General features: G+C 44.2%; 1 protein-coding gene across 1 annotated transcript in view; it reads right to left on the minus strand.

The window, feature by feature from the left end:
- Nucleotides 1-21,562, minus strand: part of PDGFB (platelet derived growth factor subunit B) — a 74,858-nt gene that overhangs the window by 46,306 nt on the left and 6,990 nt on the right. Inside the window, exon 2 of the mRNA XM_033929471.1 lies at nt 8,169-8,265. Coding sequence (XP_033785362.1) covers nt 8,169-8,265 — 97 coding nt within the window. The remainder of the gene's footprint in view (nt 1-8,168; nt 8,266-21,562) is intronic.

The raw sequence follows: 21,562 nt of genomic DNA on the forward strand, positions 1-21,562 counted from the left end.
TGCATAGGAGCCAATTCTCTCAGCACATACATGAAAAAGGCACAAGTAATTTTGCCTTTGAAGTGTATTGTAAGCCAGACTGAGGATATTACCCAGATAAACAGGGATTTATAAGGATGTGCATACTAGTGCTGCCCAATTCACTGATTTGAATTGATTCGAATTGATTCGTTTGCTGGAAAACAAACATCGGACTCACCAATTCAGCGAGTCCTGACAATACCTCCGGGCCTCCTAAAGTGGTGGCAGCAACGGCAGTGTGGGCGATCTGAACATGAAGGAGAATAGAGAGGTTTGACCCAGGGCACACAGGGGAGAGAGTGAGAGTGAAAGATGGTAGACAGTGGGAATGAAACTGAAATATTGGCTATGGCAGTGGAAGGGAAGATACAGAGATGAAAGATGAATGGTTAGCACGGAGAAAGAAGAAAACATCAAATGGGCAAGAGACTGGTGAGCGAGTTAACAGAAGACAACAGAAACCAAAGCCTGGGACCAACATAATTTGAATTTAAAAAAAAAAATGACCAGACAACAAAAGGTCGAAAAAAATCATTTTCTGTTTTGTGATCACAATATGTCAGATTTCAAATGTGTATCCTACCAGAGCTGGTGTTAAGACAGTGAGCATGAGCTAGGGGGATGGGTAACTCTGGTCCTCGAGGACCAGAATCCAGTTGGGTTTTCAGAATTTCCCCAATGAATATGCATGAGATCTATTTGCATGCATTGCTTTCAATGCATGATCATTGGGGAAATCCTGAAAACCCGAATGGATTCCGGCCCTCGAGGACTGGAGTTGCCCACCCCTGATAGGACCTAAGAGAGGAAAAGTCTTTTTTGTTTTGTTCACACTATACCAAAAGGAGTGGGTAGGTGAAAAGGCTACAAAAATAAACCCGCTAGGCCGTTTGAAAAAAAAACGCCCAATTGGGCAGCAAAAGTGAATCGAAACGAAAAATCAATTCAATAGGCCAAATCGAATTCAAATTTTTTCCCCCTGTATTAGGAGGCACTAATGCATACATGTATTGGGGGGGAGAGGGGTACAGGAAGGCTACAGAAGCTGTAGAACTAGAGAAGAGGAGGAGTAGCTGCTGCTCACCTCCCAACATTCATCCCACTTTGGGTTCCTGTAGGAACTGCACCTATGGAAATTCCCACAGTTCCTGGGAGTGAACACATTGGTTCTGGCCTTGAAATGCTGCTATTGTTTGAAGCAGAGGCATACACCCAGCTGCTGGGCTCCAAGTGCCTCTCTAGTGAGAAGCTGCTGTGTGAAAGTCTGACCTGTGAGCTGCCTGGGCTTATTCCAGAATGTTCCCTTCCCTCTTTTCCAGCTCACACCTCTTTCAGATTTACAGATATCCTTTCTTTTTTTTTTTGTAAAGAGGAAAAGAAGAGTGCTCTGTCTCTGCACCCTGAAAACAAAATGAAAAGCTGTGTGTGCATGTGCACATTTTCTTATCAGGCTGCCTTCGCAAGACTGCTGAAAAACATGAAACTGTCATTTTATTTTGCCACAATACAATGACTAAAACACAAATAGTGTCTCTAAACTGTGATGACGTTGCTTCAAACCATAATATGATGAACAGAATGGTCACTAACTGTTGTGTAGTAAGATTCCAGCCCAGCTTCTGACTTTAGTCTATTTTAAGAAAGGAAATGTTATGCATTTGCTCCCCCTCCCCCCCCCCCCCCCAAGAGGGACAGTGTCAGCAGGGAGCTGCTACACTGAAAGCAAACACTGGAAGGAAGAGTCTATTTTTATCCCCTTGAATCTCCCTCCTCTTATTCTATTATCCCCTTGAATCTCCCTCCTCTTATTCTATCACCCCATGATGACTTGTCTGGATGAAACAGGTCTCATTGGCTAACCAAAGACTAGAAATATTGGCTCCACACCTGAATGTGCTAATGTTATCCTTTGCCAGCAGGGATTGTGTTTTTGGCAGCAGTCATTCTTAAAGTGACCTTTTTTCCCCCCTCAAAAAGGGACATCTACTAATTTTTAGGTAACAACATTGTAGATATCTGTCTTTCTTTTTCTCTCCCTGCCCCCTCCCCTTTCTTTCTTTCTTTCTCCCTGCCCCATCCTCCAACTGCTGCTGATTTATTCCTGCTTCCCCCATGCTGATGCAGCAACAAGCCATGTGTGTGCAGCGACTTTGACACGCAGCTCCTGATTGGCAAAGCCCGACTTTAGTACAGGAAGAGGCGGTCGGAGCATACGGCGAGTGATTTCCTTCACTCGCCAGCGCTCCGGCTGTTCTCTCCCGCTGCCCTCTCCAGTCTCCCCCCCCCCATGAAAAACCGTATTTGCGGTTCTTCAAGATTCATGGGTTTTCCTGGAACGGAACCCCCACGAATATCAGGGGAGTACTGTATAAGAATAGAGAATGACACGGGGACAAATTTTTCCCTGTCCCCGCAGGAACTCATTTTCCTGCCCTGTCCCTGCGAGTTCTTTTCCTGCCCCTGCCCCATTCCTGCAAACTCTGTCCTCATCTGCTCAAGCCTCACACCCTTTAAAATTATAAGTGTCTGAGGCCTGTGCGGTTAACCCTTTCAGGACCAAGGGACATATTTGTCCCATAACTTTAAAATCCTATAAATTTTGATTTGGATAGTCTACAGTTCTAAATTTGATATGTACGGATTCCATATGATACTGCCTTTATGTAAACAAACTGGTTCCGACATTCATTCATTAGCGTCGTTGCCAGATTGACGAGAAGATTCACTTGCCACACTGTCCATAAGACAGAAGTTTGATTTTTTTTAAAAAAAATAATGATATTTCACAAAAAAAAAATCAATTTTTTGGCATCTGCAAGCCCTTTTTACCATAAAAATGTCGTCAAAACCACAAAAATTGGCCTACGATCCTTATGGTCCTGAAAGGGTTAAGGCAGAGCTTACAGGAATGGTTCAGCGGCAAGGACAGTGATAAACTCGTGGGGACAGGATGGGGAAATTGAGTTCCTGCGGGGATGGGGACAAATTTGTACCCATTCTCTATATAAGAGCCCAGCTCAGATCCATATTTTGGCAGCAGAGTGCCTTCCTCGAGGGTAAAACAATAGAATTCCAGTAATGCAAAGTCCACAATTGTAGATGTCAAAAGACCGAAAGTACAATCAACCATCAGCTGCACGAGTCCTTAGTGGAGCTTCTGAGGAAAGAAAGAAGGCTTCCACACTATGCTTCTACTACAGAAGGATAAGCTGCAAACATGGATCTTTAAATATATAATAAGTCCCTAGACATATCACGGGGGGTGAAGTCGTCTTGTTCGCCCTACTCTTCTGAGATAAGGGTCAAACTCATTGCAGCAATACCATTTTACTTGAGTTCCTACCAAATCTCATTCACATAACAGCCCCAATACAGAAACCTGCTTGTACTCAATTCTTACGGTGGAAAGAATTTTCAAAGTGATTTATGCAGATGAATAAAGCATTTTCCATGCCTTGTTCAGATATCTGAAAATTGCTCACACTTGATACGGCTAAAGGTATGAATGCTATTGCACAGCCTTGACCTTGTAGAATGATCGATGTGCCAGTAACATAAGTAGATGATTGATTATGCCATAATTATGCCAGTCATAATAACTCTGTATTGTATCACCTCTACAGAAGCTCATGTATTGTAGCACCATTTACAGAAGCTCATTCAAACCGCTGAATTGACTCTCCAGTCATTAGTAGTGGTATAGAAGCTCACAATAAAGAATAAACCTTCATAGCTCTAGTGAGAGGAAATGTTTCCCAGCCTGTGTTTAGGATGAGGGAGGAAATATTTAAAGACGCCATACAGAGAGAGTGTGATAGCTGTCCAATGGAAACAAGCATCTAGCCCACTGTTGCTGATTGGCTTTTGAAACTGAGTACTGTGGGAGAGATGGAGAATTTATAAATCAGACTGGATCATAATGACTCTACCAACGAGGAGTGGTCTCACTTATTACACTTGGTTAAAGAGGTGAAAGGTTTAAAGGCAGGGGGAATAAGATTTTTTAGGTGTACTGAAGAATCCACAGTATACCTTTTGTTGTGTTTGTAATTTTGTTCATTAAGGAAGTGGGAGAGGTGGATACAGGGGGGGTTTAGGGGCGATGATTTTTCAATGTTCATACAAGTTGTACATAAGAACATGAGTTGCCAAATTGGGACAGACCGAAGGTCCATAAGCCCATATCCCGTTGCCAAAAGTGGCCAATCCAGGTCACAAGTATCTGACAAGATCCCCTGATATGTCAGATACTATCAAGTTATTACTGTTTGTAGGATTCAGTTGCTTTGGGGATTAGTGCCCAAGAAAAGGATCTGGGTATCATTGTAGACAATACGATGAAACCTTCTGCCCAATGTGCGGCGGCCATAAAAGCAAACAGGATGCTAGGAATTATTAAAAAAGGGATGGTTAAGACTAAGAATGTTATAATGCCTCTGTATCACTCCATGGTGTGACCCCATCTGGAGTACTGTGTTCAATTCTGGTCTCCTTATCTCAAGAAAGATATAGTGGAGCTAGAAAAGGTTGAAAGAAGAGCAACCAAGATGGCAAAGGGGCTGGAACTCTTGTCGTATGAGGAAAGACTACAATGGTTAGGGCTCTTCAGCTTGGAAAAGAGACTGCTGAGGGGAGATATGATTGAACTAAATTAAACTAAACTAAACCTTAAGTTTATATACCGCTTCATCTCCACGATGTGGAGCTCGGCACGGTTTACAAGAACTTAAAATATAGGAAGAGAAGGAAAAAAAAAAAAGGTTTACATGAACTTATATATAGAAGAGAAGAGTAAGGGGGGATAGAATTATTGAAGTCTACAAAATCCTGAGTGGAGTAGAACAGGTACAAGTGGATCGATTTTTCACTCCATCAAAAATTACAAAGACATGGGAACCCTCGATGAAAGTTGCAAGGAAATACTTTTAATTGAAGGAAATTTTTTTTCACTCAGAGAATAGTTAAGCTCTGGCATGCAATGCCAGAGGATGTGGTAAGAGCAGATAGCGTAGCTGGTTTTAAGAAAGGTTTGGACAAGTTCCTGGAGGAAAAGTCCATAGTCTGTTATTGAGAAAGACACGGGGTAAGCCACTGCTTGCCCTGGGATCGGTAGCATGGAATGTTGCTACTCTTTGGGTTTTGGCCAGGTACTAGTGATCTGGATTGGCCACCGTGAGAACAGGCTACTGGGCTTGATGGACCTTTGGTCTGACCTAGTAAGGCTATTCTTATGTTCTTATAATTTTGTCTCATTGACTCTATTTCTGCTTAAGTTTGATCATTTTACTATTGTTACTCTTAACAAAACTGACATCAAGCTGCAAACCACCTTGGATGAACCTGTTCAGAGGTGGATAATAAACCCCAATAAATAAATATTCATAACATACAATCTTTGTATTCATTTCAAGTTTCAGTGGAAAAGTGCAAGTGTACATGGGCTTTGAAATCTGGCGCCCAAGTCCACAGGTAAAAGGTACATAGACTTGGGAGGAAGGGGTGTACATCAAGGTCAATTGCCATGAATCCTCATCAATGTTCCCTCTAAGCTCAGCACATGAGCAAATCATTTATACATTCTAGAAGTGTCGCTCACAAAAATATTTGCAAATCTGGAAAATGGTTGGTTTTTAGAACTTGCTCACATGAAAAAAAAAATAATAATTTTCAACCATGTCAGTCACATGAGAAAAAAAAAATTGCACACACTCAGCCAATCCTTAGAAACAGCATTGATCCCTATTTACAGGGGACTTCAAGCCTGCCTCAGTCTGATGAGGACACAGAAAGCTGCCATGTTTTGTGACTGTTCTCCTTCATATCTGCCCTGGGCCTCAGCACATATGACACCAGCCCTGTCAATAAGCAAAACGCATGACAGGGAGTGCCATGCCCCCATTCCAATGCATCTTCTCAGCATTATGAAGCAGATACCACAGGCTGGAACTCAAACATCTGTGGTAACGGCTAGGCAAACCAGCCCCTAGAAATACAACAGAAGGAGAGGAGAGAAACGGAAAGGCTAAAATACCTGATAAGTGGCAGGTTCTGAAGTGAAATGTTAGGCTGGTTGGTTTCTCCTTTGGGTTTGCAGTTCAATTGGAAACTGGCGTTGTGGTGCTGGCTGAGATCCGAGTCTTTATTTGCATTAGAGAATGACACAGTGACAAAATTCATCACCGTTCCCGTCCCCGTGGATAACCGCGGGAAACCATCTTCATGTCATTCTTTAAGGAGAGAGGGAAGAATCAGAGTATGAATGGCCACAACCATTGACCCGCAAGCTTTGCTTTGAAGAATGCTGGTGTAGAAGGACTGAGGTTGAAACAGACACTACAGAATGACAGTCTCTGGTATCCAGAGCAGACATTGTGATGTCATAATGCCTCATTCCACCAGTGTCTAACAGCCAATCACATCAGTGATGATGCAATGGCTTCATTATCCTTGGCTCACATAAGAATCAGAGTATGAATGGCCACAGCCACTGACCCGCAAGCTTTGCTTTGAAGAATGCTGGTGTAGAAGGACTGAGGTTGAGATAGACACTAGAAAATGGCATGGGATTATTTCCCGCGGTTATCCGCGGGGACAGGAACGGTGATGAATTTTGTCACCGTGTAATTCTCTAATTTGCATGAATTTCAAGGAGGAGACCCCCCCCAGTGTCACTCCCATACTGCTTTTGTGACAGGTGCCTGACTGATCAGCACTGACTGCTCTCCCCCTCCATAATCTGGCATAAGTACTTTCCCAGGTAACCAGCAGGTGTAGCTATTGAGCAATGACAGGTCCCCTTCTTTCCCCGCTTCCCCTGATTTTTTGACTACCTCTCCTTTTGCAGTTTGGAACGTGTAGTAGCAATTTAAAAATGGAAGAAAGATGTATTACAAAGGCCCCTATGCCTTATGGATATATTTTAAAACAAAACAAAAAATTAGAACTGACTTGATGTTTCCTCCAGAAACTGGGCTACTTGGCAGCTCTGGAAGGAGAAGCAGGTGTGGCTCTTTCGTCCTGAACAGCTGGGCGTGGGAATACATTCCACAGCTAAATTTGAAATGCCTACCATTGTACCACTGCCTGGAAACCAAAAAAACCTGACCATTGTTTGGCCACCTTGCAGTTTCCTCATGACCTCTCCCACTCCACAATGCCCCAGCAGTTGAAGGTCAATTTTATCAGAGATAGAAACGGTAGAAGTAAAAAAGAAGAAGCATCCTCTCCTACAGTATATACACCACATGGAGTGATGGAGGTGGTAGCTGAGGTGGGGGTGGGGGGACTGGGAAAGTTGGTAAGAATAAAAACCTTGTTAACGCAGAGCAACTAAATTTGGAAGGTGCCGAACATTCCAAGAATGACAGAGGACACTGTTCTAGGTCTTTCCCAAGGGAAACAATGATTGATATAGCTGGTGCCAAGGACAAAATATGCTTCAACCCCAAGGATGGGAGAGCGATTTTTGAAATTCACTTGGTGGGGGCTGGGAGGGAGCAGGAATGCTTCAGAGAACAAGCCACTGGCCCAACTGGCAGAGGAAACAAAGGCAGGAAACTCTGTTCCTTCACAGATAGCATATCGGCCGCAATCGACAAAGCAAGCTACAGACAAAACAAAAAGGGGAGAGAGCTGCAGAGGTCGGTAAAGAATAGAAGTCCCTGCGAGCGACATTAAAAATAAGCCTTTGACCTGGCCTGTTGGCTCGGCGCGTGTTAACATCTGCACATGTACATGCTTCCCACACGCCAGGGACCATCCCCGTCACAGATGCCAACTCCAAAAGCAGGCAGAGGATGGCTTTCTGACATCTGCAAGTGCTAGGCATTCATTTCACTCTTAGAGGGTCACAGGACTGAACTATCGCTTTTGTTCTCCTAACCCCTGTGCCTCAGGATTCATTCGTTTTGCCATATCAATTACCACAACTACAGAGACAAAATCCATCCTGTCGTAATAACCCACAAGTCGCATCCTGATTTAGGATGTTTTCTGCAGATGTAGGTGCCACATGGCAGCTCCTGTAACATAGCAAGCAGGCCTGGGCAAGGAGATACCCTTACTCCTCCTCCCAGGAGACTGGGCACTGCAGACAGGAGGAGCAGGAAGGCTGACAGAGAGAGAAAGGTTGTTGAGCACAGATTTACCTACGGAGTCTATCTGCAGGAGACGCTGGAGGTCAGCGACGGAATGAATTGAGCTGCCCCTCAGCTTCATGTAAACTTCCTGGGGGATAGGATCACCCTGCCAGAGAAGGAAAAAGAAAACAAATTGATGTTAAAGTTACCCATGGAGGAAGCCAAGGTACAAAACCATCCTTCCGTGCCCCAGTCAGGTGGAGAACTCAGTATCCTCAAATATGGGCTGAATGACTAGCTTCCTTGTTTTTATTTCACTACACCTGCATTACGGAATCCATAGCCCAGTTCCCCCCCCCCAACAGCAGGACTGCAAGTCCCAGCATCTACACTGACTGTGGAATGGGATCCTATATAAAAGTGTCACACTGGAAGGCTGGGTTTCATATCAACAGTAATCGCTGCACCAGCCTGAAAGAAGGCAATTGAAGTCTGGCAATTGAGCCAAATTTATATAACTATGCAATGTATGATCAACTTTTTTTTATTAATTTTTCCAAGCCAACAGTATATTTATATATACAATCATTAATCCACCACAGTAAGCATTTATAATCTGTCAATAATAATGCATAAAGAATAACTCCCCTCCCTTCTATAACCTGTAGACATAGAACATAACAAAGCAACTTCCCACCCTACCCTGGATGTGTGTGTAATTCCACTAAAAAAACCCAAAACACACACTAAAGATAAGAGACAACTATAACGAAGTAAAAAGACGTCAATGGGCCCCAAATCAAATTAATAATGTGCTATGCCCCAACATATCAGCATTCATTTTCTTATACCTATAGCGCATAAATTTGCTCACCAAGAAAGGAAAATTAAGGCGATCACAATTTTTCCAATTACGAGTAACCATCTGTATGGCTACCCCGGTCATAATAAGGAGTAGCCGGCTTATATATCGGTCCAAAGGAGGTTTAAGATATAATAACGTCCCATATATGTCTGATCGACTCTGATAAGTATGGTAAACCAGATTTTCTAGCAGAAGCAGTCACAAAGGCTTGTTGGTGCACCTCATTTCTGCCCTTTTGCTCCCCTGTCATTCCAGAACTAGAACCTCTCCTCCACCCCCTACATACACACAGCTCTGCCAACACACCTCAGTCCTGACCTGCAACACCCCTTGTTACTCCAACACTACACACAGCTCTGCCAATGTACTCCAGCTCCACCATGCACCCTACTGTTATTCCAGAATTAATTACTGTTGGGACAGGAAAAAAAAAAAAAAAAAAATCATTCATGCAAAAATTACAAAATGTGTAATGCTTTGCAACATAAAGCCATGTGAGGCCTAGCTGCATTCTTGCCTTGCACGGCTCCATTCTCTTAACCGATATCTGATCTGTAATAGAAGTGTTAGTTTCTCCACTCTTGTCTCAAAGTGCACCTCACAGGCAGGAGCAGGTGATGGAATTTAGACATCTAGGGAGAAATTTTGTCATGGTCTTTTAGCATTTTCTCAGCAAATCTGGCACATGCAAGCAAGACTGGCAGATCCAGGTGGGTTTCCTATGTACATTTCGCCATATAAATTCACAGAAAGGACAGCTTCTGAAACTAAGGGAGGACTGAGACATAAATTACACAAAAAACCATAAAAGGGAATGGAGAGTGGCCTAGTGGTTAGAGCTGCTGCCTCAGCACCCTCAGGTTATGAGTTCGCTCCCAGCCTGCTCCCTGTGACGCTGTACAAATCACCCAGCCCTCCATTGCCACAGATACCATAGCTAGATTGTGAATCTGCCATAGGGTTACCATAAGACTCCAGGTTTTGCTTCCATTGAAAGCAATGGAAGTAAAACCCAGCTGTCTCAATCCATCCTCCTTTTTCTGGAGCCATATGGTAACCCTAGTCTGCTGGGACAGATAGAGAAAACACTTAAGAGTACCTGATTACTATTCAATGTATTGTAAACAACTTTCTGTGAATCTTTTCTTGAAAAGGTGGTTAATAAAAATATTGAGAAAGGCAAAATAACTTAAGTCGTAGCGTATAGGTAAATATCTTGGGTTAGGGTTACCAAAGACATGTCCGTGAAAACCTGGACATGTCCTTTTTATAAAGAGTTGTCTGGGTGTTTAGAAGGATTTCCAAAAACAGGCAGTCTGTCCACGTTTTGGAAGTCCTCGAGCTTGGGTCCACATCTGGAGGCCCTCTGTGCACACACAGATGTCGATGCAATGATGTCATATGCATGCATGCATGGGTGTGACATCGTGTCAAGGTCTATGCATGTGCAGAGGCCCTCCATACGCAGCCTTGAGCTCGGGGAGACTGGATGTTTGTGCAGGGGGCAGGACAGGGCAGAGTAGGAGGTGGAACAGAGCAGGCCTCGGAAACATGGCAATCCTACCTTGGGCCAGATATTTAAAGCAATTTTTAAATGGCTAGGAAAGGCTCCTGGCTGTTGAAATTGCTTGTCCAGAGCTAACTGGGTATTTTCAGCAGCACTTAACCAGATAGTGCCACTACATATTCCCAGTTAGTCCCTATGCCAAAACCGGCTATTTTGTGAGCAGTCCAGGGGAGGGGAGGAGTCGATCCTTATGCATTTAAGTGCCAATATTAACACTTGCAATCTTATATTCTGTTTTACTTATCTGCTTTAGCTCTGAATATCAAACTTAACTGTGTAAGTGTTATCTGGCTAGGTATAACCAAATATGCAAGGTCATAGCCCAGCATTGAATATCCAGGCATACTGCCACTGCCGGCCCAAACCGCTGACCGCTGTCGGCCCAGTATTGACCCCCTTGTCTCTCTGTCTCCGAATACAAGTTTGTGTGCCCACACTGCCCTTTTGTACCTACTGTACACTAATGTAGCAGGACTGCAGCCACATGGACATTGACCCTGAATCTCTAAAGATCCATTACATGCTTGGGAAAGATTCTGGGGGCATGATCTGTATTGGAATCTGTGCACGCATGCAGAATAATTTTCCTGGCCCTGATTAGGGAAGGGCATGGGGAGTGGCAGTGTGGAGGATGAATGTCTTCAAGATGTAGAACTGCTGGGCTGCCTGGGAAGGAGGGAGAGGGTTGTTCAGGGAGGGGATGGATGGAGCTGTGAAATTCTTCCACCTCCTAACCTAGACCCCCCTCCCATTCAGACTGAAAACATCCAGCCTCCCTGCTGCTGAACAACAGCTAAAGCTTCTACAGAGATTCCCATGAGAAGGGGAGGACCAACAATTCTGGGAGGGAAATAATAATAATAATAATAATAATTTTATTCTTATATACCGCCATACCGAAAAGGTTCTAGGCGGTTCACAACAAGGTGAGCTAATACATGGGATACAGATAAAATACAAATTAGAATAATGGACTTAAAAGCAGATAAAGACAGAAAGCATTTACAATATAATGCAGAAAATACCAGTATGGCAGGGAAAGAAGTAATACATTATAAATACAGAGAAAATACATCAAGTTGAATATAAGGAACAGTAAGGGATCCATGAAGAGGGGGAGGGAAGCAGACAGGAAAACTTGTCACTGAAAAGAAGAGAAAGGAAGAAACAAAATGAAATAAAGAAGGAAGCTGTATTGATGGCTCCAGAAGGCCCTGTTTCTTGCCCTCTTAAGAACATAAGAATAGCCATACATAGAACTGGCAGATTTCCTCTTAAAAAAAAAAAAAAAAAGAAGGACACCTGGCTCTGCTCCATTCCACCCCAAGCCCTGCCCCGTTCCTCCCCCCAGCCCTGCTCCTAAACAAACCATCAGTCTCCTTCCCTGACCTTGGGGCTACATCTGGAGGGCCTTTGCATATGCATGGACGTTAATGCAATGTCACACATGCATTTGCGTATGACATCATCGCATCAATGTCCATGCATGCACAGAGGACCTCCAGACATGGACCCAAGCTCGGGGACTTCCAAAACCCAGACAAACTGCCAGGTTTTGGAAATCCCTCCTGGCACCCAGACAGTTCTCTCAAAAGAGGAGATGTTCAGGTTTTCCTGGATGTCTGGTAATCCGTAGCCATACTGGGTCCTACCAATGGTCCATCTAGCCCAGCATACCGTTTCCACAGTGGCCAATCCAGGTCACAAGTACCCGACAGAAACTTAAATAGCAACATTCCATGCTACTGATCCCAGAGCAAGCAGTGGCTTCCCCTATGTCTGCCAATAGCAGGCTATGGACTTTTCTTCCAGGAATTGTCTAAACCTTTTTTAAACCCAGGTTCATTAACAGCTGTTACCACATCCTCTGGCCTTTTCAAAGGAAAGGGTAAGGGAGAGAAGTAAAAGGTGTGTCAGAGGATAGAAGGGGAATTTTAGGCATTCCCTGACCTTAATTAATCAAAGCACTGGTACACTAGTGACGGTTCATAGACAACGGCACGAAAGACAAAGGCGCGCCCGGATAATTGAGCGCAGCGCGGAGGTGCGCACCACTCTAAATTACTGTTTTTAGGGCTCCGACAGGGGGGCGTGGGGGGAACCCCCTACTTTACTTAATAGACATCGCGCCGGTGTTATGGGGGGTTGTAACCCTCCACATTTTACTGTAAACTTAACTTTTTCCCTAAAAACAGGGAAAAAGTGAAGTTTCCAGTAAAATGTGGGGGGTTACAACCCCCCAAACCCCCCACAACGTGGCGCGATGTCACGCCTCCCCCGGAGCCCTAAAAACAGTAATTTAGAGCGGCGCATGCCTCCGCGCTGTGCTCAATTGTCTGGGTGCGCCTTTGTCCCGGCGCGCTTTTGACCTGACACCACTAGTGACAGAGCTGTGGTTCCTTAATATAACTGTCAATTTACCCAGATCCAGTAGATCCAGTTCTGTTTTTTGAACTACACCAGTGAGTACCTAAACAAATTCAAGTAAAACCATTCTGAGGTCCCCTGAGAGAACGGTATAGAAAAATTAATGAATGCATGAATGAACAAACTGTATCTTGGTGGATCTTAAACCTGTCCTGGAAGACCCCCAGCCAGTCGAATTCTCAGGAAATCCCTAATGAATATGCATGAGAGAAATTTGCATGCCTACTACCTACTTTATAGGCAAATCTTGCTCGTGCATATTCATTAGGGATATCTTGAAAAGCCATCTGACTGGTGGACCGCCAGGACAGTTTTAAGAACCAATTCTGAATCTGAGAACCAGTGTTTCCCAACTTAGTCCTGGAGTACCCCCCTTGCCAGTCAAGTTTTTGGGACATCCACAATGAATATGCATAAAAGAACTTTGCACATAATGGAGGCACTATATGCAAATCAAGTTCATGCCTATTCATTGAATGGTAAAGAGGAGGTTAGAATCTTAGGACAGTGAGCGAGAAAATTAAATGGAAGAAAGCCAAGAGGTAGAGATCAATGTCCAAGATAGATATATTTATTTATTCAATTTTTTATACTGTTCTCCCAGGGAAGCTCAAAATAGTTTACATGAATTTATTCAGGTACTCAAGCATTTTTCCCCTGTCTGTCCTGGTGGGCTCACAATCTATCTAATGTACCTTGAATAATGGGGAGATTACGCGATTTGTGCAGGGAAGATTACGCAAGTTTGAACCCACAGTCTCAGGGTTCTGAGGCTGTAGGTTAACTACTGTGTCACACTCTCCCCTTGATGGATATCCTGAAAACCCAACTGGTCAGGTGTCCCTCCCCCAAGGATGAGGTTGAGATTCACTGCTCTGAAGAGGCGATTCAGGGATTACAAATACTGTATTACTTCCCTGAGATGTAAGTTCAAAACAAGGACTGTCCAAAAAGTCTCCCTCCTGGCTAATTTTGTAGTTTCAAGATCACCTTAGAAATATTTAGAACATAAGAATAGCCTTACTGGGTCAGACCAATGGTTCATCAAGCCCAGTAGCCCATTCTCACGGCCAATCCAGGTCCCTAATACCTGGCCAAAACCCAAGAAGTAGCAACATTCCATGCTACCAATCCAGGGCAAGTAGTGGCTTCCCCCATGTCTTTCTCAGTAACAGACTATGGACCACAGAATAGGGACCTAAGTGTGAATTATATAACGGCAGGCTCCACATTCTCGTGCCTACCTACTGACATTTAGGTGCATAAATGCAAGTATTCTATAAAATCAAATGCTGGTCATGCCCCCTTAGGAGATGTGCATGCACTGCAGGAATTAGGCACACTGTTTATAGAATAAGGATATAATCAGTTATGTGCAAAACTCCTAATTAGGGGGAATTAGCACTTAAGGCCAGTTATTGAGAGTTATCACCAATTAAGCGCCAATTAGTTTATGCACACTAGTGCTGCCTGATTAAGGAAAAAAAATTTTGATTCAATTCAGCCTATTGAATTGGATTTTCGATTCGATTTTCCTGCCCAATTGGGTGGGTTTTTTTTCAAACATCCTGGTGGGCTTATTTTATAGCCTCTTCACCCCCTTTGCCTTCTCCTAACCACACTGGCGCTGTGGTGTAAACAAAATAAACAAAACAAAAAAGACTTTTCCTCTCTCTATTAAATCCTAGCTCACATTTGCAGTCTAATACCAGCTCTGGCAGGATACACATTTCAAATGCGACATATTGAAAACAAAATTAGTTTTTCTACCTTTTGTCTGATCATTACTCAAATCTTGTTGGTCCCAGTCTCTGGTTGTCTTCCGATAACTTGCTTGCCAGGGTCTCCTTCTTTCTTCTTTCTCCATGCTAACCATCCATCTGCCATCTCCATCCTCCCCTTCCGTTTCCTTTCCCTTCCCCGGAGGTCTGGCATCTTTCTTTTTTTTGTCTCCATCCACAGATCCACCCTTTCATCCAGCATCTCTCTCTCCTTCCCTACCACCCCAGGGTCCACCATCTCTCCCTTTCTTTTCCCAACTACCCTCTTACCCAGTACCTCTATCCCCCCCTCCATACCATCCCTTGTGTCCAACTTCTCTCACTTTCTGTTCCTTCCCTCCCTAAATCCCATTGTCCATCATCTCTCTCCCTCTCCTCTATTTTTAGACCCATTATTTCTTTCCCCCCCCAAAAGTCTGGCATATGCACGTTTCTTTGAAAACCCCCCCCTTCCCCTTCTACACCAGGGCCCCTCCCCTGAAGGTCTGTCCCCCCCGAAGGCCTGCACCCCACTCCTGAAGGCCTGCCCCCCCCTTGAAGGCCTATGCCACCATCCCTGACCTGTCCCCCCCTTAAAGGCCTGCACCCCACAGAAGGACTGCGTACACCCCCCCCCGGAAGGCCTCCGTGTTCCCCCTGGCCTCCCCGCACCATTTACCTTTCTAGGTGAAGCCTGCAGAGCAGATCGCGGTACTAACTTCTTTGCAAACTGCTTTGAGCCATTTCCTCTGCTGCGGTCCCGCCCCTCCTCTGACGTCAGAGGCAGGATCGCAGTGGAGGAAACAGCCTCAAAGCAGTTTGCAAAGACAATAGTACCGCGATCTGCTCTGCAGGCTTCACCTAGAAAGTAAACAGTGCGGGGAGGCCAGGGGGAAAGCCTGACGCCAGGATGGGAAATCTGACGCCGGGGGGAAGCCGACAGCAGCACTTCCTGACTGACCCTCCCTCCTCGCTCTCTAAAGCAGGTGCAGTAGCAGCGGCCAGCAAGAGCAGCGCTGCCGCTCCTGCTTTAGGGGGGCGAGAGGGGAGGGTCCAATCGGGAAGCCGGTTTTTTTTAAATTATTTTAAATCGATTCACCCGAAGTGAATTGGTGAATCGATTCGAATCGTGAATCGGGCAGCACTAATGCACACAAGTGACCCTGTTCTATAACTGTGCTCCAATCACGTGCCCATCTTTCGGTGCCATTTATAGAATCAGGGGGATACTGTATAAGTTCTCAGGCTCAACCAATCCTGCCCTCCGCTCCCCCCAAAAATTCTCTCTCTCATCAAATGCTAACACTAATCTATTCTGTTACTGAGGATCACAAGTCCAGAGCTAATCCCCTAACTTCTGCCTTATCCTGCTTCAGCCGAGTTCTGCTCATGCTTTCCACTTAGTGAGCCCCACATGCTTCCAGCTGCTCTCTGCCCGGGCTTGGCTTGGATTTGTGGGCTGTCAGTAAAGATAGTCTCACAGAGCATCTACACTTCTTTCAGGCCTCGATGCAGTGGCGTAGTAACAGGGGGGGGGGGGAGGGGGCAAAAGGGGCAGGGTGCCAGCATCCCTCCTCCTCTCTGACCCTCACCTCTTTCCATTTCTCCCCAAAACGCCTTTTGTAGGTCAGAAGCTGGGCTTCCATGCCAGTATGTCTGCCTTAACGAGTCTTACCAGCACAGTAAGCTTTTGAGCATCAGGGCAACGGCATAGTGAGAGGTGCAACGGGGAGGGGGGGCTGGCACCCCTCCTCCATCCTTGAGTCTGCACCCCCTCCTTCCCTGATCCTGCCTGCTGTGCATGACCCCATCCCTACCCCTATATCTCCAGCTGAAGTTGTTCGCAGCGGTCAACAACAGGCTCCTCGTGACCCCATTGGCTCTCCCGCTGATGTCACGTCTGGGTGCTGTGCATAGGAAGTGATGTCGAGAGGGAGAACTGATGAGGTCGCAAGGAGCACGTTGTTGACCGCCATGAGCAACTTCAACTAGAGGTACGGGGGAAGGGAACGGGCGTGCGCAGCATATGGGCTTGGGAAAGGAGCAGGGGGCCAGAGATGAGGGCGGGGGAGGGGTGCCCCCCACCCCGGGCACCTCTCACCCTTGCTACACCAATGCCCCAATACTCAAAAGCTTTCCGTGCTGGTAAGACTTGTTAAAAGCAGTCATACTGTCACGGAAGCCCAGCTTCTGACCCACAGAAGGGTTCTCCAGGGCTGCTACTGATCCTAGTAGCAGCCACTAAGAACCCTATGCAAATGCATTACAAGGAGCTTATTAATATTCTAATGAGCTCTCCTTGTGATGCACTAGAGGGAATGCCCCTCCCCCTTTTACGGGGATATTTTCTGGGAGCTCTGGAGCTGCCGATAGTTGTTGTGCGAGTATTGTGTACTCATGTAGCACACACACACACACACTTGTGTCCCCTCTAAAAAAAAAAAAAAAAAACCCACCCAAGACCCAGGCTGCAGCTAGCTGCCATTCTCCTTCCCTCTGCCCAGCTGATGGTGACTCCAGAGCCGCACTCAGCTGAGGGCCAGCAAAGAAGTCAATGCCGGCTCAACTGATAGAACTGTGTTCAGCCGATTGGGGTTTGCCTGCCGGTTCTGAAGCAGGAGCCCATAGGGGAAGCCCTGATCAGCTGATCACGGCTCCAGAGCAAGCAGGGGAAGCTGCAAATCAGCCAAGCTGGTAGCCACTGCTCTCCCCTCTGCCAGCTCTCAGTTGATCGTGGGTCCGGAGCAGCCATCAGCTGGGCAGAGGGCAAGAATGGCAGCTGTAGGCAAGAGGAAGAGCTGTGCCTAGAAATTGCTTTTCTAAGCAGGCGCCAGGCATGGTTCCTGCCCTTTTTCACCGGGCTACTCTGCACAAATATCATTAGCATGCTATTTATGCTAGCATAGCTGGTAAAAGTAAAATAGCTCCCAACCTGGTATTTTTTTACCAGGTTGACAGAGCTTTGTGCACCTGGGCCTCAGTGCATCCAGGTTTGTCCTTCTAACAAAGCCAACCTTGGGCTGCAACGTGTGACTGTCATTGACTCACAATTCACCTCTTCTCAGGGTACCGGTTATCATTGGTGTAAATGACTTCTGAAGCTCAGGATATGTTCTGTCTGCAAATACTATCTTCAACAGTTACCGACATGACTAGACGATGATTCTGCTACTACCTCCAAGGACATCAGGAACTAAAGAATCACACACCGTCCCTCATGTTCCATTTTCATCAGGCAGGAAGACTGTGCAGTCAAGAGATTTTACTAATTAACGGAGCACATGCAGAACAGTTAAGGGTTACATGGATGATTTGGTAAGTTTATCGTTTATTGAAAGGTTTGATGAACTGCTTCCTTGGCTAGAGTAAAGTTGAAGTGGTGTATAACATTTAAAAATTTTAAACCCACGAACACAGAATTTAAGATTGATTAATTTTCCTAAAGTAGCCGCTACTCCAGCACTAGATATGTTTAAACAATATCTCTGAGATTTTGAAAATTCCAAGGAACTCATTCCCCCCCCCCCCCCCATCTCAAAAATTTATTACATTTCCTTGGGAAAGAAGAAATCTCCAGAAGATCCCCAGGAACCAGCGCTAGATGTTTTGGATTTGACAAATTTATTAGCGAAATCAGATTCAGAACAAATGACTTTTGCCATTGTTTGTTCAAAGTGCTCTAGAATCAGATAGAGTGGTTGTTGAAGTTGTTATTTTAAATATAAAGATTTTTTGTTTCCGAATCAAAAGATAAGAATGTATCCAGAGCAACATTTAAAAATGGACACAATTTTTGCTTACGAGACCCCAGGTTTTAAAAATGGGTGCAACCTTGGTATTAAGATTCCCATGTAAATGCCTTGTTAATTTTAAGGGAGCTAGATATATTTTCTTTGAGTCTGCACAATTGACGAGATTTATCTTAGAAAATGATGTGAGATCTGTAAGCACCCCTGTCAGGAATAAAAGCTCTAAGTTAGTAGGTTGGGATTAATTTAGGTTCCCGTCCTATTTCCTAATAAATGTTTGAGTAAATTATCTTCGATTTTGTTGAAACACCTTCTCCAGCGATTGTGGACTAATTAACAGTTGAAACAATGTTATTCTATTTTTCCTAAAATTTATTTCCAATATAAATTGATTTGTGGTGGATACTGTTTCTCAAATATGATTGTATTAGCATAAAAAAATGAAAATCCAATAAAGAATTAATATAAAAAAAATAAATAAATTTAAACCCAAAAGAAAAGAACTCTGTTGGTTTAAATGTAACAACAACCTGATAGCACACTCAATTACTAAACTGCAGAACACAAACATAAAAGATAACAGAACAAACCAATTAAATAACTATATCTCATGTTTCAGCAGTTTCCAGAGACCACCAGTTCCCTAGTCATGAGGATTTGATTACATAGATGAGTTTTTAATCCTTGCTTAAATACCTTAAGACTGAGCATATCTAAGGGATGCAGGAAGATTTTTACTTTAACACCAAGATTATGAAACATGCAGAATGCCTAGTTGATTCCTAATTGGCTTCAGAAGGGCCTGGTCAATGAATCAATGAAAACAACCTGCAAAGGAAAAGAGAAAACCCTCCAAAAAAAACCAATCTAAAAAAACAAGGAGTAGAGGTTGACCAATGGCCACCAACAGAGAGTCACGGCACTACTCGAAAGTGTCCAGAGAAGAGCAACTAAGATGGTTAAGGGGCTGGAGGAGTTGCCGTACAGTGAGAGATTAGAGAAACTGGGTCTCTTCTCCCTTGAAAAGAGGAGACAAAAGGGACATGATCGAAACGTTCAAGATAATGAAGGGAATAGACTTAGTAGATAAAGACAAGTTGTTCACCCTCTTCAAGGTAGAGAGAATGAGAGGGCACTCTCTAAAGTTAATAGGGGATAGATTCCGTACAAATGTAAGGAAGTTCTTCACCCAGAGAGTGGTGGAAATCTGGTACGCTCTTCCGGAGGCTGTTATAGGGGAAAACACCCTCCAGGGATTCAAGACAAAGTTAGACAAGTTCCTCCTGAACCAGAATGTACGCAGGTAAGGCTAGTCTCAGTTAGGGCACTGGTCTTTGATCTAAGGGCTGCCGCGGGAGCGGACAGCTGGGCACAATGGACCACTGGTCTGACCCAGCAGTGACAATTCTTCCGTTCTGATGAGTCCTAGACCTCGCCATAAGTGAAATTATATCCTATGTGTGGAACTGCTTCTGATAGTCCTATTTTTAATTTAACTATTCTTGAAGTATTACCTTGGCCTTTCTATGATAAGACTATAGTAGTTGATTTCTATTTTTGGTGATGCAATACAGTAAGCTAACCATAAGATTTTGTGACCAAGTTTCATTGATTTGATTTTCAACTCATGGCATTTGGGCGCATAAATAACACTATTCTATTACACTATGCACACATTTACTCATCCCATGGCTGTACCTCCTTTTGTGTTGCACACTATCAGATTTAGGCAACCAGGGTTATAGAATTAGCATGCACACACAAATCTAAATTAGTGCCAAGTCAAGTCAATAATTGATTGTTAGCATCCATCCATTATTGACTGTAATTGGCTCATTAAGTTGCGGACACATGTTTATTGTTTTATTGTTTCTTGATCAATCACCAATTTTAGCTAAGCCAAGTCTAAGCGATATATATTATGGAACTAGTCTGCGAGCAGAAAGAAAAAGGAAAAGCATTCCAGTACTTAATAGAAAAGACCAATTCACACAAGATCCTAAACTAAAACCTTACTAGAAGGTACATAGAAAAGTAACCAAGTTTAAACTGAGACTAAAGCAACTGTTTGATGAGACTACAGCTCTGCGGCAAATCAAATTTAGAAAACCAATGTAAATAAATAACAAGATGGTTTGGATAGGCTGGAGTGAGCTTTGACAGTAACTCCAATAGTTGGAACCTAAGGACAGTAGCGGGTGGACTTCTACGGTCTATGGTCCAGAAATATCAAAGGAAAAAGACAATTTATAATGCAGACCAGAGGAACCATTCAGGTTTTTATCTGCTGACATTTACTATGTAACTATGGAAGAGTAACAGCATTTACGGAAACTGTAGGATCCTCAGTTCAGAAAAAGTGAAGGTAAAGGCAGAGAGATCAAGCAGCCCCTGCGACGCTGCATCTAGATGGGAATAGTAGTCTTTGCCTGTAGGAGCGTTCACTTAGCGTACCTCAAATAAGCTAGTGTGTGCTAAATTGATTCAGTCGCCCCCATCTCACACAAAGCCCCAATACGACGAGACCCAAACAACGCAGCACTCGGTTTCACTACCGTTGTCTGCAAGCATGGGGATTTTCAGATAAATCAGACCAAAATTTTTAAAAAAGGTTTACAACCAGCTGTCTAAAATAAGGGAAGTGAAGAGTGGAAATCCTTAAAGAAAGAAGGCCGGAAGCCTTCGTCATTATCCCTTCTGCTACTGAAAGTGCATTACTGTGTGCTCACTTCTCAAAAAAAACCTCTCATCCAGTCTGGAAAGAGATACTCCCGCTTTCCTGGAAACCGTTACTTGCCATCTTTAATAGTGACATTCTTCCATTCAGTTTTCTGGTAAGATCACACCATTCTCCCTCACCAGCTAATTGGATAGCTTTGTTTACCCAATCAAGAGGCTCAGTCATACCCAATTAAATTGTTCCTTGTCCCCACTGCCTTAACCAAGATCATGTGAAACGGATGTCACTTCTACACCCCTTTCTATAGACTCACACTTGTCAAAAGTTTCTTCAATATTCACCAACCCTCAGAAGTGCCAACCACGATACTCAAAACATTTCACTGTATCTGGCTTCAAGCACTATATCTTCACTG

This window comes from Geotrypetes seraphini, chromosome 2 (genome assembly GCF_902459505.1).
Source record: "Geotrypetes seraphini chromosome 2, aGeoSer1.1, whole genome shotgun sequence".
Lineage (NCBI taxonomy): Eukaryota > Metazoa > Chordata > Amphibia > Gymnophiona > Dermophiidae > Geotrypetes > Geotrypetes seraphini.